Raw genomic sequence first — 17280 nt, 5'->3', positions numbered from 1 at the left:
ACCAGAACAGACTCAGGGGTCCCATCCCCAATGGGACTTAGCAGCTGCTATTAAAACAAACAAGCAAGGGCCCAAGGCCCCCACCCTTCCTCCTCAAAGAAACCACCTTACTGCATTTGCTTGAAATTTCAGCCACCAAAGGAAGAGAAAGCGAACCTTCATCAACTGTAAAGGTTACACAGATTGGCTCTGCATGGGAATGCTAAAGAAATACAGAATATCTGGTCTTTTGAACTCTTAACACCAATCACAGTTCCACTCCTCCACCCTACATTTTCTCCTCCCCAACAAGCTGCAGGACTCAGCCACAGGCCCTTAGAATCAACAAGTTAAATTTTAACTCTGTGTTGTTTGTTTTCTTTAAATACTTCCTACAAAAACTGAATGAGCAACATCTACACATGCTTAGCTGGCAGCCCTGGAAACCATCCACCTCAGCAGTACTAAAACATGCTTATATCAACATAACCACTCTCAAAGATAATAAAATTATATGTTGTAGAGACAGGAGATAAGTGAAAAGGCTGAAACTACACAAAACCTAAGTAAAAAAAACCCAACAAACATCTAGAAGAAGTTGCACATCCAGAATGGATATCCAGGTGGAGAAGCAGAAGAGGTCCCTTGTAAGATATCATCCCATGCAGTTTCTCACTTTGTCATTCTATTTAATGAGTACGATGCAGTTAAATGTCTAACCTAAGGATCAATACTTTCACAGCCTCCATTTAATTATTTTTCAAATCCAGTAAATGGACAAAAAGGAAGAACAAAGTATTTCATAACAGTAGAACTCAAGACAACCATTTTTTCCTTCCGTAAGAAAAGAAAAATTATCAGACCCTGAAGTATTATCCCAGACACAGTCATGTAAACATCAATCAGCCTCCAAAACAGTTATACATGTTTCCTAGAATTTCAATTCATGAGGCCTGGAGCCCAAAGCAATTTTAAGAAAAAAGGAGAAAAAACTCAGAATTAATTTTAAAAGTTTGGAGAATGTTTGCCTATTCAAATTAATTCCTTCTCTGTGCTATCACCTGTACATTACTATCAGTCTATTGTATTCCCTATGCTCCTATTTTATTTGCAACAAAAGTAAACATACATAATGCATGAACTTGTTGTTATTAACCTAGTTAGATGAATCATACTTGCTCATATTTATAAAACAGCAAGCAATATAGAGATAAAAGATCTTACATGTTTTTCTCCTCTTTCTTGAGAAGCTTAAGCTGAACTATCTAAAAATATAGACCCATTTTTGGCATGCAGAGAAGCATTAATATGCTGCAGCTCCTACTCTGTGTACAGGGAGCTAGAATGTATACAACAGCCTCTACATTTTGACTATTTTATGTTTTAAAATATTCTTTTAGAAAAAATACACAAAGGTGCAAGAAAGCTTCACAGAAATTAAAGTCATCCTGTCTCAGAGGAACACTAGCAAGTTCCATGTGTTTTAAAAAACCAAAAAAACAAACAGTTGACCTCGTTTCCACTTCCAATACTGCTGCTTTGGCATTTGCAGTTTTCCTCTGACAGTTTCCAAAAAGATTACAGGGTAAAAATCAAAACTTCCTAAGTTGGAGAAGGCTCAGAGAAGAAGAAAAAATGGCAGGAGGGAGAACATATAAACGAAACATGTAGCTGCCAGAAGTGCTGGTAGAGGCAACAAGCAAGCCAACATTCGCAAAGGGGAAAGATGTTCAAGTGTTTCAAGAGCCTATGGCTAAACAGTTAAGTTTCTTGTTTGTTGTTTGCCAGCCCTCCTGATTACTTTACAAGAGTCTTTTCCATAGGAGCTTTGGATACTGCTGCCTGCAGTACTTCTAAAGATTTTGTTTTCTAAATCCAAGCAAAAGAAAAAAAAAAAAAGCCCTGTCAGTACTTCAGAAGTTAAATGCTTTAAACATGAAGACCTTAAAACTTTTTCAACTTAAACTAATCCTCAGGCAGTCACAGTACAATACAACTCCTATTGCCATTACTAAACCTCAGATGCAGCCCATGCACTTGGCTGTGGCTTCTCAACCACCAGTGAACTTGCAGGTGATGGTAGTACTCCTGCTGACAAATCACTGTTTCATGAATTTTGGTTTTTCATGGCAAGTGCTATTGGATTTAATAGTTTTCAATAATTTTCCCAGTGATGTGACCTTTAGTAGAACATGGCAAACCAACACAGTGGGGAGCAAGGGGAACCAGAACAGCCACTCCAGATGGGACGCAGTTTGTTTTCTGAACGTTCAGCTTTAGCACACGAGCCCAAGAGCCCACAAAATGGTGCAGCCTGAAGAGATGCAGCACATACTTCCATCTGTGCACTGTGCCTTCCCCTGGACACAAGGACACAACGCTGCCTTTCCCGGTGCTCAGTCCCTGCCCCACAGCAGCACAGGTGTGTGGCTGAGCTGGGACATCACCCACCACCCGTTATGCCACAGGAAAAGTCACTCCAGTGAAACAGGAGCCGAACACCACTAAGGGCTCAGCTGCCCAGAAAAATGCCTTCCCACAGGATACCAAGTGTTGCCATCATGTACTGCTTAGAAACAGCCCCGTGACCACCACCAATACACAACCCATTTATATGCAATTTAGTATTTTCCTCTTCCACAATCACAGTTATCTGTGAGGCAAACCATGTATTTAAAATTCTTTTAAGCTTTATTCATAAATCAACCTATTCAAGCCCTAATCATTTTTTGTTACTGTCCTCTGAATTTCTTCCAGTTGGATCAATATCTTGTTGGCAAACAAATAAAGATGTGATTCCACAGGTGGAGCTGAACCCATGCCACTAAGGACGAATAATTACATGTTGGTTTATATCTCTACAAGCATAAATCAAACACTTTTCCTCTCACCATTAGCCAAGTTTTCCTCCAGTGTACCAGTGAAAAACAAACAACACAAAAATTTAACCTTCACATATAATACTTCAATCTCAAATACATGTATCTGTAGAGTTTTGCATGGACTTAACTAAGATGAGTGAAGGTTCAGGCACCAAACATTTTTTTAAAAGCCTTAGTCTGTACTATTAGCCTTAAAAAGAAAATTCTGGAAATAAGTTTCTTAAGCTCATGATATAAAACAGAAAAAATATTTCCTTCAATTTTAATGTTACCTTTTGCATTTAAGCAAATCTCCTTTCTTCTTATGTTTTAAAAAGTAAGTATGGCTAAAGTCCAAAAGTACAATACAACTCCTAGAAAATAAAACCTCTTTCTCCCAGCTACCTTCCATAAAGTGAAAATATCAGATGCAGTCCTCTCAATCCAGCCCGTTTCATTAGTTTTAAATTTAAATAAATGAAAAAGAAAGGACAAGAGTTTGTAGAACAACAACAAATACAGAAAATGGAATTTGTTAAATAGCTACTTCATTTTCACAGATCAAATCCCTTTTCAAGGAGTGCTGACAAAGATGATGTGCAACTACAGATTTTTCTTTTCAGTGTAGCAATCTAATGTGATATAAAGAAGAAAATATTTAAAGTGCAAACATATTGCAATCAGTCTTCCCTTGTCCTAACATTTTTCATATTAAGCTTCACACCTTTATCACTTGGCACTGTATTTATTAAGAAAACAGAGTAATTAATACTATAAGCAAGTGCCATAGTGACCCAGCCTACCTGGGAACTGTGGGTGCTGCCTTTCAATTAGGACTTAGAAACAAAGTTGCCATTAAAGAGCAATTCTGTACCTGCCACAAAAGGCACTATGTTTCCTCTGAAAATGCCTCTAGTATTTTCTGATGGTTTACTATCAAAAAGACAAACTGATTGCTCAATCTTCTTAAAAAACAGAAGTTAAAGAAAAATTTGTAGCTTGATACTGGAACTATGGCAGGAGAAAAAAAGGTACAGTATATATCACAAACTGATCCAAATAATGTGTTAGAATGGCTAAAGTGAGGGGTACAAGAACCTGATACACAGTAAATGCCAATTTTTTTTTGTTTTGTTTTAAGCACTACTTGAAAGTGTACACATAAAAGCAACATAGTAAAATACATATAAAAACCCCAAGACCTAAATTTTACCTTGAATAGTTTACATTTTTTGGATTAATAAAAAAACAAACAAACAAAAACCAAAAACAAAACAAACAAACAAAGACACTTCAACTGTTACTGAAATACTTAAAACACTGATGCATTGCTAAGTCCAAAAAACTTCAGTCTTTTGGGAAACCTTTAAAATTATTAAAGAAAACAAGCATCCGAAAGTCCTGTTAAAGCAGAGCAGCCTTATAATGGCTTTTCTCTACCTTACTAAAGACAAGTTTAAGGAAAGTCTTTTTGCAGAAGCACTTTAGAGCTATAACTCTAAATGCCACCCAGGCCAAGAGCTGACAAAACACATCAGCTTCTGGAAACAAAAGTAAAATATATGACAAAGCAAAACTTGACAGTAGCCCTAAAGCTTTGCCAGTGTTAACATCTCTGGCATCTGTTCCAGTCTGAACATGTCCTCTCACTTCCTTGCACATTCCTCACTCACTTAGGCTAATATGTTCTGTGGAAATTCAGCGCCCTACGGAACTCCAGGTCTATTTAAAGAGTACCTTTCAGAATGTTTTTTTTAAAAGCAGCAGGTGGCACGGCCCTGGCTACATTTTTGACACAAATATTTACAATTAAAACACGTGGAGTGCTACAAGGAAACACCAGAGGAGAGGGATGTTTTTTTCTGTCAACATGCTGAAAGCATTCACCGGGAGAGAGCATGGGGCTTATTTCACCTATGACTATGCCTTTACACTAAAACAGTACCATGATTTATGGTCATCATCATCCTGCTGTAGAGGACTTTATACACTCATCATTTTTTACACTCTTTTAACCTCTTAGAAAACTAAACCTCCATCAATGAACTTATGAACTGATTTTCAAAGTGACTGGTTACCAATAGGTTATTCTAGTGGCATTAACTTTTAATAGGTAAAGTTACATACATCTATAATTTTTTTTATAATTCTAGATTTCTTGTTTATTTTTATGGCATTTGCAAGCAATAATGGAGTTCACATCTCTTTTTCATATGTTTTTCTTTCTGAATGAAACTATTTTCCTAGTGATACACCAAATTCAAGGACCATTAGTTTTCCTTTGCTAGTTAAGAGAAAACAAAAAACTTTGAACTTCAACAATATGAAGTATATTTGGAAGGAGCACAACTTTACAGAGACCTGCTCTTCACCAGATATTATAAAGAAAGAAGGTGCCTATACTACTGCAATGTAAAATAAACAAGCAAAAATCCCCACCATTACATTCATGCCCATAGAAAATTATTATTCACTTCAAAAACAGAGAAAATCAGAACCACAAACAGAAAAACTAAAGACTTAGCTACCGTCTCATGACATATCCTCTTCTTATACACACAAACTGAAGCAAAAATACATAGCTGCTAATGAAAAAACAGTACACAGCAAAAAGAGAAATACTGATTGAAGAAGACACACAAAATGCTTAAGTGGATACGAAGAGGTAACAAAAACATGCATTACACATCCTACAGATATTTATTTCAGGGTTTTTTACCTTTTCAGTTTGTGGAAGAAAAGTTATTCTTGTCAGAAATATTTTTGCAAAGATAGTAATTTCTGATTTTAGGAGAACAAAGAGCTATGATTTTTGGTAAAAGAGGAACATCTTTTCGCTTTTAGAAGCATTCTTGAAAAAATAATACATTAAAAGGGTTTTCTGGGGTGCGATGCAGCTTCTAGTGGATTGCTTTTTAAAACCACCTAAACATCTCATTTTCCAGATCCATTTGCCTAATCAAGTCATCGTATTGCAATTAATATATGACAGAGAGGGATTTTTAATCAACAGAAGGTATCAATTAGAAGACCCATTGCATTTTCCCTTCCATAGGAGCGGCCTGCCTCTGTATGGGAGACCCAGGATAACTGACTCACACTGAATCAGGATGCCTCTTCCAATACATAATCCCAGATAATATTTGTACATCCAGAGAAGCTCAAATCAATATGACCAATATGAAACACATTTCACTGTTGATAAATACATTTGGGGTGAGATTCTCTCTCATCAATATCAGGACTGGGTAAAAAGAGAGGACAGCATCAGGGAGTGAATGGGACTGCCCTAAATCCCATCAGCTGGAAACATTCCCCAAAGAAGTGATTATCACCAGCTGGCTGCAAACTACAGACATTTGGTCTAGACTCACAAAAGCATTTGATGTGTCTCCATGTCACTGATTTCGGCAGACACAGACTTTTAAATGCTCGTAGGAATCTGCATCATTTCCCCTTCGTAGCCCCTGGTTGAAGAGTTATGTGATTCAAGAAAATCTGGGACTTACTCAGACATGGGAAAGCTCTACCTAGTAGACTATAATCAGAATCTGCCCTATTTGTACCCTCTGATCAATGTGAAACTGAGGCTGAAAACTCTCCATTCATAATTAAAACTCCTGTTCTTCCATTTGGCTCTGTCCCATTTGGCTCACCAAAGAGTGCTTTTAAGCTTTACTGGCTTCAGTTGCAGGATTGGTCCCCAGTGGACACTACTGTCATCACAGCATTTTGTTTGATTTTGTTCCCCTTTCTTCCCTGAGAAGCAAGAACTCTCTCTTCCAGGGACATTAAAATCTCCCTACATAAATACAAATGGAAAGCAGGGAAAAGTAAAGTAGAAGCAACACAATCACACAGTAAATCAAGCTGGGTTTTTGCTGGTTTCACAATATTAAAGAAAATGGATATGTGTCTTTTATAATACACGTTATAACTACTTTATGGTGGGAAGCTTTTAGACGTGAGAAGTGTTGGAAAAGGGAGTTTTGTTGTGTTTGGGTTTTGTGGTAATTTGTTTTTTCGTTTTGTTGGTTTGGGTTGAGTTTTGAGTTTTGCAAGGGGAAAGGCTAGGGCATGAGATATTTTCACACATCGAAGAATTTTTTAGGAACAGTGGTTGCCAAAACACAAACTGTCTTCAATAGGAAGAGCTGTTATAATTCATAAATACAGCTTTTGTAATGGCTTTAAAATGTCAGTGTTTTTCTTAAGTAATTCTTACCAAATTTTTGAAGAGTGCAGTTAATTCCTTTGTAAACACAGAAAATTTTAAAAATGCTGTTCCCAAATCTGGGTCATCCCTGCAAACACAGTTGCCTCCGAACTTCTCCAGTGCTTGTGTATACTGTTCTTCATTTTCCACGTGAGCTTCAAAAAGAGCAAAACATGAAAATATCATCAGTAGATAAAAGGCTATTAAAACTACAATTGAGGGTTTTTAAAAAAAAAAACAAACTTTCCAGATTTCTTGCTAAAAATGTTTAGTTGATACATCAAACACCTATTATTTATATTTTAACACTGATAAGACAGAAGTATGACATATCTCACTAATTCTGGTTTACGTGTACCTATCCACATGCTGGCACAAAGGACAATGTGCCACCAACACAAGACAAACATCTGGCACTCTAGAAAGACCCACAATATTTCTGCACCATAGCTGAGACCGCATAACAACTCCCAAATCCTATAGTGAACTTTTATATTTTAGAGCCTTTTATTAACATTTTCTGATTTCAGCTGTGTGCTGTTATGTTTTACTGTGTGCTGAACACAGAAATAGAAGAGATTAAGTGTGTTGGCAGTCTTGGTTCTCTGCAACAGAAGGCAGTAGATCAAATAGGACTCTTGAGTCTCCTCAATACTACAGACTTCATTACAGATGAGGACAAAACCCATACCTACTGTTAGCTCTCTGATTCACAGTAGGGTCTGAAGCAAATCCTTGCAATCTGCATTTACCACGGGCCAGTTCAGTTCTCAAAGCACCTCTGGTTCACAAGAACCAGATTCCTTTCTGAGACAACAAAACCAGACCAGTGCAAGTCACCCAGCACACACCCAATGCTTCTGCTCTTCAGAAAGCTTTGAGCTGCACATGTTGGGGGGTTACTCAGCCCAGGGAACAAGAGGAAATGTAGGCCTAAGATAAGCTTCCCTGATTCAAATACTAAGGAAATCTGAGGGGCCCTCAGTCTTAACTAGTTCGATCAAGGGATTCACTCCTAGGACACCAGCTTACTTGCTTGTGTAGACAAGTCCCTTTGTCAAAAGTCAGTTTGATCTGTGGAATAAAACAGAAAGTCTTTCTGAACCCAAGTTTAGTGACCATGTCAAGCTTGAGAACATGGACAAAGCACACCAAGTTGGCACCTGAGAAAATTAATGTTGCCTATTTCTTATTCTAACTGTGGCCAACTTCTAAAGCTTCAAAGGAAGTCAGGGGAAAAAACCCCATGCCCTAGAAAACAAATTATGCATTAACAAGAACAAAGACTGTCTCGGTCATTACATGAGACCTGCATAAACCCTGAAGATTATTTTAGAGAGGATTAATCTGTTCAAACGAGCAATGATCCAGTTTCATTTCAAGCCCATTTGTACACATCAACATATTTAATATCCAAAGGATTTTTTATGTAATGTGCTTTTGCCAAATTTCTACGAATTAGTTATACAACCTGTTCAATAAAATTAAAAATAAGCCTGTCTGTCCACATATCCTATCTGGACAGCCATTGAAGATCTTTATTTCTCAAATAGCTGCAAATTTTCTCTAATTTCTAATATATGCAATTAAAATCCTGTGCAGCAGTGGTATAACACCATGTAATTAAAGACTGGCATAATGTACATGCAAAACTGAAGTTGCACAGAAAGCATCAATTCTACAAGTTTCTACCTTGACAGCTTAAATTTGCAGCCTAAGAGATGGTTTGCAGACAGCTACTAAATTTAAAAACTAAGTGCTAGCACTGAACTGTACTTATTTTTCCTCAGCAGCAACAGCAAGGGCTAAGCACTTACCAAACCTTTCGCTGCAGGATGAAGTAAGGATGTTCAACATACACCTGACAAGCCTTGAATGGACTGGCACGGACAGTAAAACCCAGGATATGGCAGGTCACAACTCCTCTGGATCTCACATCTACCCAGTAAGGTGAGCTATTTCCATACTGCCTTCTACATTCTTAACTGCTTCCTGCATCCAGCTTAGCTTAGGAAGAGCAGAGATCAGCCCACAGTTCATACAGCAGGAGCTGCCCCTGCATGAGAACAAGGTGAAAAGGCTGCTACCACTAATTGTCAAGGTGAGATGTGTAATCAGCAGCTGAGCCACGCTGACTTTTTATTTGAGGAAACAAGCACAGCATCCATTCCACAAAGCATTCCCAAGAGTTTTCTGTTCTCCAGCATCCTAGGGACTGCTCTTCTACAAGACATCCTCCAGAATGCTGAAGATCATTTTTGCAGCAATACTATTAACTGAGCTGGTGCTCCACAAGTGCTTTTGAAGAACACAAAATTCTATTTTTCTAATGGAACCCTCCAAAATGCTCTCCCTCCCCTATGTTTTCTTCCTAATGGATTTTAAAAGTTTCTCTAAAAGGAAAAGTATGAAATCTAATAAAAATAGATGTAAAAATAGATTCAGGTATGTTTGAGGGTTTCGAGGCTTTAAGTAAGAAACAAAACTATGTAATCCTTCATAAAGGTTTGTAAATTCTTACATTAAAGAAGAAAGGCAAAACATGTATATTTATTATTTAGGGAACCTATATTAAAATTCCAGTAACTGTGTTCTTATGAGTGCAGGGCCACGGTGTTTGTTTTGTCAAGAGAAATCCCAAGGGCTGGCAAGTGGCTGGGTTAGTAATATTTCTGCTGGGGGAAGAGAAATGCCTCCAAACCTTTCTTGTCAAGATTAGGTGGGCAGCATGAATTTAGCATGTGGGCAGGGTACTGATTTTATGCAAAAACTAGTGATTTACTACAATGCTCTAACAAGTACTCTGATTTTAAGGCATAGCCAAGCACTCTAGAATAAAATAAAATAAAATAATAATTAAAAAACCCAACAAGCAAACTAAACAAGGCAGAAAAAACCAAAAAACAACCAGAAAAAAAAGGGTGCCAAATCAATATGTAACAGATTAAACAACTCCAGATGAACCTGAAACTGGATCCTCCACAACAGAAAGATAAGAGCTATAACAGCTTCATTATATTAGACAAGAAGGAACTTCCTTTCAATTGGTTGACAAGAATTACACCACAACAGCAGTTCTTGTTCTAACTTTGCATGTAATACTGGTTTTCTTAGTTCTAATTGCTATGAACTGGACAGTGAGAACAAAAGCCAACCAAATGCTGTTTCTTATCCACAAAAACAAATGCTATTTCTTGATCACAAAATGCTGCTGATGCACAAAAACAAAAGCTTCAGTTATTTTTTTTCAAAGAAGATAAACACACACAATTCCAAGAGATTGGCACACATTTAAAAACACACACAGCAATAGTTCTTTGTATTTTATCAGCATTGGAAGAGAAATATCTGACTTTGTGCAACCTGACAATAAAAAACTGTAGCCCATCAGCCCTCTCTTGTCATGAAATTCTCAACATACGTAAGTGGAAGCCACCAAGAAGGGTGAGGTTTCACAAAGCAGGAGAGCAAATGTAGCTTCTTATTGCTGCCAAAGAGTAATTTCACTCCTCCCATGCCCTCAGCTCTTGATGATACACTTGTCTTGCCATTTCAGGTGCCCACCTAATCCCAGTTAACTTGATTTCACTGCATATGCTGTTTTATAGGAGCTAAAAGTCTCCCCTAGGGATGTGCTGAGCAGCAGGGGTGGCAGGAGCAGGTAGCCCAGACCTGGGGGAAAGGGCAGAGCACAACTTGCCCACTTCGTACCCCTGCGCCAGTGAGAGACATTCAGCGACCTCACCACGTTTCATCCTCACTGAGCTCAGGGTCAAGCAGCTGGCTCAAGACTGTGATTTAAAATGTACATATTTCTCTTCTCAGAGTTATCCACATAACTCCTCCTGATTCAGTACAACATCTGGCTGTTTGAATACTCCAATTTCACCAATATAAACTAACAGGAGTTATGTACTTACCCAGACCAGATAGGTTTATGGCTTTGACAGATTTCTTCATTTTATAGAGAACAGTTCGGTCAACATCCAGAGCCTAAAAAAAAAAGAGAAATATTAAAGGTGGAATAGTGGATTGCCCTCTGGCAAACCTCTGCTCTGGAAACCTGCTGTAATTATAACACTATTATGTTAGTTAACTTTATTTCTGTAATTAATAAATTACTTGCCATTTGCTTCCTTCCCCTCCATACAACCTATTTTATCCCCCTGCCCACAAAAATACATCCTCCCTCTTTTGCTGGTGGCCAGCATCATGTACACTCATCAGGAAATGATTTACACAGTATCTTCTTTCCTTGTTAAATTATTAAAGAAGCTTAAAACAGTTTTGACCCATCATATGTTCTGTTCTGACACTGCTGGAGAAACAAGCAATATCATTTCCCCAGGCAGAATATTAAAAATGGAATTTAATTTCAGTTTTCCTGGATAATTTAGTTAATTGCACTCCCAACTATATGAGCTTTCTCACTGCTATGCTGAACAAAATAAATTACATATCTCTCAAATAACTTTCACACATTTTAACATAAGGCAAAGCTTTCACCAACACTATATAAAATTCAAGTCTAAATCTTGTTAAGAATACTCAAGCACTAATAACCAATTTGTTTCAAAGAAAGAAGTGGAAGCAGGCAACCATTTTGCTTACTGAAAGTGAAATACAAAAACTCTCAAAAGTGTAAAATTGTTCCAGAACAGAGAAGTAGAATTATGGTTATACAAATTAAACAAAAAAAAGTTTTTAATCTTCAAGAGAATGTAAGTATGTGTTCCAGAGATGGTGGTGTCTTTGGACCCCACTGAAGAACAATATCAAACACTACAAATTGTATTACACCAAGAGCTGCTTAGCACGATGCATGATTAAAAAAAAAAAAAACAAAGAAAATCCACCAAATTAATTCCAGTTTTCATTCATAAGATTTCAGTGAATCGCAGCAGCTACACATTTGATCTACCATTGTTTTATTGTTACTCATTAGGGTAAGAGGAATGATGCAGAAGTCAGTTCCTAGGACTCTATCCAATTATTTTAACATATTGAATGCAAAAAGAAATATTATCCTCCATATTTTAGGAGTATTCTTAAACTGAATTTATTTAGACCACAAATAGCTGGCAAAATCTTTGCAGCATTCCATGGAAACCAACCAATTTAGATGATGCCTTAACATTAACATTACAGTGTCTTGGTACTGCTGTATCCATTGGAGGTTTTACCCCCAGCATCTTTATAGTTCACATCTGAAGCACATCAGCAAAAGAAGCACAGAGGTCTCATCACCTGGAGTTCTCAAATACCCCTTCTGAAGAGGAAGAGGGAAATAAACAGTACAAGAACACCCATAAAAGCCACACCAGCTCTGTTCACCCTCTACAACAAATAACAAACCCGTATCCAGTGTGATCTCAAAGGTTAGATTAGTCACCTGTTTGGAGTACATTAAGTGAACTCCCTCATTGTGTATTTGGTGATTTCCAAAAATAACCTCAGAAAAGCACCACCTGATCAGCTGACTGCAAAGGAATGATAATTCCATCGGTGACTGTCAAAGGGCAATTACCCTCCTGGAGACAAAGCAAAAGGAATGTCTCCAACTACAGGCATTACAAGTAACAGCCCAAAGAGAAAGCTCAGAGCCAGAGACTTAAAACTTACAGATTCCATTCCCGGCTAATCTTAGATTTGTGTATGCAGATGATAAAATATTTAATCTCTGCACCTTAGTTTGAGGGAGATACTTCTTAAGAAAGAGAAGAGATGGAAGGATAAATGCATGGGATGAATTATGAACTACCTGTACTACTGTGATCAGGGATCCAGATAGATCTATGGATTCATAAAGCCTTCTGGCCCATCACTGCCTCAATCAGAAAACACAAACTCCCACAGTAAGGGGAAAAAAACCTCAAGTCCTCTTCCTCAACTGAAGTCATCATTTTGGTTTGCAACTTCTCTCACCCAACTCCCACTTTCACAGGAATCAGGCAGCAGAGGAGCAAACCCGCAAGGCACAGGATAGGCAGGACCCAAGAGAAATGACAGCAGATGCCCCAAACACATCAGTGAGGACTCAAGCACCGACCCATCTCAGACAGCTGATCCACATAAAAATTCAAAACAAGGATAACAGGGAAAAAACCCCACAGACAGTACTGAGTGCAACAGAAAAAGTAAAACATAAAGCCCTGATGTATTGAAAATGTACAGGACTGCCAGGTCAGGCTTCCTTGGATCCTCCCTTCATTCCCTGCCTGCCTTTTCAGCTGTGCCAGTGCAAGTGCTTGTAGGGGCATGTTATAAACCGCAGGAGAGAAGCAAACCATGCTTAAAAATGAATAATTTTTTTTTTAAGCTGTTTTTCAGTTAAGTCAACTTTTCAACTCTATCAGGCAGACACTCGATACAACACAATCTAATACAAAAGACAATGGCAAAACCAGGAATGAGAAAGAGGATATACTCAGATGGTCCTGCTGAAGGATCCTGCAGGGATGTTTCTGAACAAGAATTCAGCAGCTGTATGACTGTAAGGAGTACTTTTACTACACTGCTACCTCTACCAGCTACTTTTTTTTTTTAACCCTTAGCATTACATTAGCCTCAAAATTTCTTCTCACGTTCATTCACCACAATAGAACAGGCCTTTTAAGTTCAGTCTGTGTGGTAATAGGTGCCACATTTTCATGGTGAGTAGTTGACAGTGAGTCTGTAGAACTATGGTGAAACATTCAAGGAATCAACAGGGTTGAAGGAGGCTAAATACCACCTTGACTAACACTGACTTTGTGACCTGAGGACTCAGCTCAGCTTCTGTTCAGTTAGATGATCCACACTCCAAAGTCATGAAGAAACAGACAAAAATCATCCCAGCAGAAAAGTCTGCCACCTTTCTATCAATGCATCGTTGACTCAGTGTGCTATTTCTTCCCTCTCCCAGTTAAAAAGAAAAAAGTGAGGAACTGAAGTACAGTTAGTATTCAACATAATGGTATTTTCACACAAAATTTGAAAGAATATTGTAACTAGTAAAATGAAAAAACTGTCACAAAGATTACCATGTTTCACTCTTTAAAATATGAGTGGTTTATTGTTGATTCAATTCACTGATGTAATTACTGAGAATGGGAAGAAATTCAACAGTAAAGGCTGCAAAGTTGTGTATCCAAGGGAAAAATACATACATAAACTGGGAGATCAGTCAGGAAGATATCAGGAGAACACAGGGCTTTGGCTTACCACATGCTCACAGAATCACCACAGGATGACAAAGTGATATAGGCATCAAAACTAAAACCACAGAGATACAGGAGATCTCCTGCCACCAAAGACAACAAAACAAAAAAATAAAAAATAAAAAAAAATTTAAAAAAAGTCACTGAGTACTACATTATCACTGAAATGCAAACAAAAAGGTCTATGTCCAAAACGTTGAACTTGACAACTTGCATGTCTCTCTGAATCACTGGATTTCTGAATCTGATAAACACTTACAGACAAATTATACACACAAAATGGGAGGCAACGTAGGTGTTGCTTTCATCCAGCAGTATGCAAAGTATGGAATGGAATAAAAAAATCTTGAACTACTCTGATTTTGTAATTAGATTACTGGGAATAAGCTGCAGCAAACTTCGAATCAGCTAGCTCAAGCAGATAGCTGGAGGGAACTGGAATGTACCCATTACACAAATATAAATAAATTACTAGCACAAAATGCTTAAATATATAAATAATTAAATAACCCCAAACAAAACAAAACAAACAAAAAAACCCACAACCAAAAAATGCAAGAACAGGCTGCCTTCCTGAAATGATTCCCAGTCACCCAAGGGTGTTTGGGTTATTATGTAGGCAACTAATGATCAGTGCAATTTTATTCAGATAATATGGCACTGATCCTCCACACCCTGTGCTTGTTCAGCTGCCCTGACAGACAGGCTGTAGGCACCTCCTCTCTCCTGAATGGAAAGGGTCATAGCTAAATTCCCTACTGGTCGTAACAAAGAGGAAAAAGGGATAAACACCAAGAAATGGTTAAGCTAAAAAGTGACACTAGCATTAAGAACAGCTGAGTTAGCTGTACATGAACCTGAACAAACTGCGACTAGAAATTGGGAGGAAAAGTAAATTCTGGAAAGCTTTCCAAACAGGAAAAGAGAGAAAAAGTATCTATCCATTTTAAGAGAGACTTGGATACATTTAGGAAATATTATTATATTGTTTCTTATTGTGGTAAGATACTAGACTTGCTCCTGTGGGAGGCTTTGTCTATTCCTCCCTTCCTCGGTGAAATCTTTTGACAGTGCTGCTTTGAGTGGCTCTGTATGCCTACAACTAATGGGGAAAATATTGAAAAGCTTTGCATCTTTTATACTGTATTTTAGTCTTGCTTACAGACCAAAAAATAGAGAGGGGGACTTTGCCTTTGTTTAATTGCACAACATTAGTGGTTATTCACAACTAGTGTTTCAAAGGAATAATTTCAGCATAAAACTTGAAAAGGGTCAGCTCCTTGTCCTTCATACTGTCTTCATATCTTCACATCCTTCTCTTTGTTCTCATCTTACCACTAGGATATCAATTTAAATACAGCTGTAGCTTTATTATACTTCAAGTTTCTAACCCTGTATTTGTTTCATAGATATACACACACTACCCCAATGCACACACATGCTTTCCCTCACTCCATTGCTTTGTGCACTCTCAGTAGTGCCAGAACCAGGGAACTTTAAAATGGCTTTGGATGTTACCTATTCCAGCATTACTTTTTACTCACTTGAAATGCTCAGGGAACTTCTCAACCAAAAGAAAAGTGACCAAGTAACACACATGGTGGTGTCACTTTATTCTCTCATCTAATGCTTCTTAGTTTCAACTCAAAAAACTCTACTGTAAGACTGTTTGTTTTGACACCTGTTTATTTCAGCACTACTAAGTCTGAGAAGCCATATAAATAGTTTTCATAGTCCCACCCAGTTTCTACTGATGGGCACTCAGACTTCTCTCTTGTTAAAAACAAGTAATATAGCTATGACTTAGGGGGAAACAATTAATAATTCTGTGTGGCACATATGATAAGAAGTTACATTATTAGGGAAGTGGTGTTATGCAGTGTGAACTGAAACAGAAACTCAAAAGTGACCTTGATTGTGCCCCTGGCAGCGCAATCCTTTCCCAAACAGTATTTATGTCTTCTGTTCATTTACTTTTATATGATTTCTGATGTTAATCTTGTGAAACCGTTTTTAAGGTAAATTACTTCTTACGTCAGAATTTACGTAGCATATCTACAGATCATGGAGATCACTTGTTTGACAAGTCTTCAAAATGCACAGCTGATCTCTCTTAAATGGCATAGAAATACCATTTAGTTTTAAAACTATTTACCTTACAACCTAGGGCTACTCAGTGAAAATAATTAAAAGTCTGTTTACTTGCCACAATTGAAAAATCTGTAATTTTTTCTTGCTGTATCTTTACTTATCTCTCTGTGAAGTTACCACACTTGACCATAGACACCACAAAACCCCAAAACTAAAGTTGCCTACAATATGCAAATAATTTTAAATTGTAATTCACATTTATTTCTTCATAGCAAGTTAATGCTAACGTTTTGGCACCCATCACAAATGCACTTTAGGCACGTTGCTAAAGTATTTTCACAAGGTATTTGGTAATACAAGAACCAAGTATTTGGCGTGCCACAGGTTGATCATTTCAAAATTAAAATAATTTAGTAAATGCATTTCTGAGGCAAAGACAGTTTGTGTAAAAGAAGCAATTCAAATCCTTACACAACATATTTTGAAGTTCTATATGCATGATGAGAATTTAGCAACAAACGTGTCTGTAGAAAGCACACTAGGAAGGCGAAGAAGCATAGCAAAATAAACAGAAGAAAATAGAGATTTTCAAAGGAACACAAGAGAGAGGACTCAAGCTACCAGTGATTAGCAGCAAAGCTTTTTTCCACATGTAGGAACGAGGTCCAGTTTCACTTGCCAAAGGCCAATTTCCATTTTCACTGCTTCAAAGGTTTCTGCTTTCAACAATAAAATGTGCCAACTAATTAGAACCAAACCCATCTTACCAGGAAGAAATCAGTCTGAGATTACTGAAACTTCCTGAAATGTTATTCTGCATCTTACTCTGTATGCCACAATCTTTTAAAAACCTCACTCAAAACTAGCCTCAATCTCCAAATCTATATTGTCTAAATAGACCCGTGCAATACACAGGCAGGCACAAAAGATAAAT

General features: G+C 37.6%; 1 protein-coding gene across 3 annotated transcripts in view; it reads right to left on the bottom strand.

The window, feature by feature from the left end:
- Nucleotides 1-17280, bottom strand: part of ASAP2 (ArfGAP with SH3 domain, ankyrin repeat and PH domain 2) — an 84251-nt gene that overhangs the window by 51657 nt on the left and 15314 nt on the right. For all 3 annotated transcript variants that reach the window (XM_050315834.1, XM_050315833.1, XM_050315835.1), the window contains exons 2-3: nucleotides 10977-11049; nucleotides 7066-7211 (exon numbers count right to left, since the gene is read on the bottom strand). In XM_050315834.1, coding sequence (XP_050171791.1) covers nucleotides 7066-7211; nucleotides 10977-11049 — 219 coding nt within the window. The remainder of the gene's footprint in view (nucleotides 1-7065; nucleotides 7212-10976; nucleotides 11050-17280) is intronic.

This window comes from Myiozetetes cayanensis, unplaced genomic scaffold (assembly GCF_022539395.1).
Source record: "Myiozetetes cayanensis isolate MyiCay16 unplaced genomic scaffold, myiCay2020 scf2-11, whole genome shotgun sequence".
Classification (NCBI taxonomy): Eukaryota; Metazoa; Chordata; class Aves; order Passeriformes; family Tyrannidae; genus Myiozetetes; species Myiozetetes cayanensis.
Note: the sequence above shows the minus strand (reverse complement) of the source record. Positions and strands in the feature narration are given on the sequence as shown.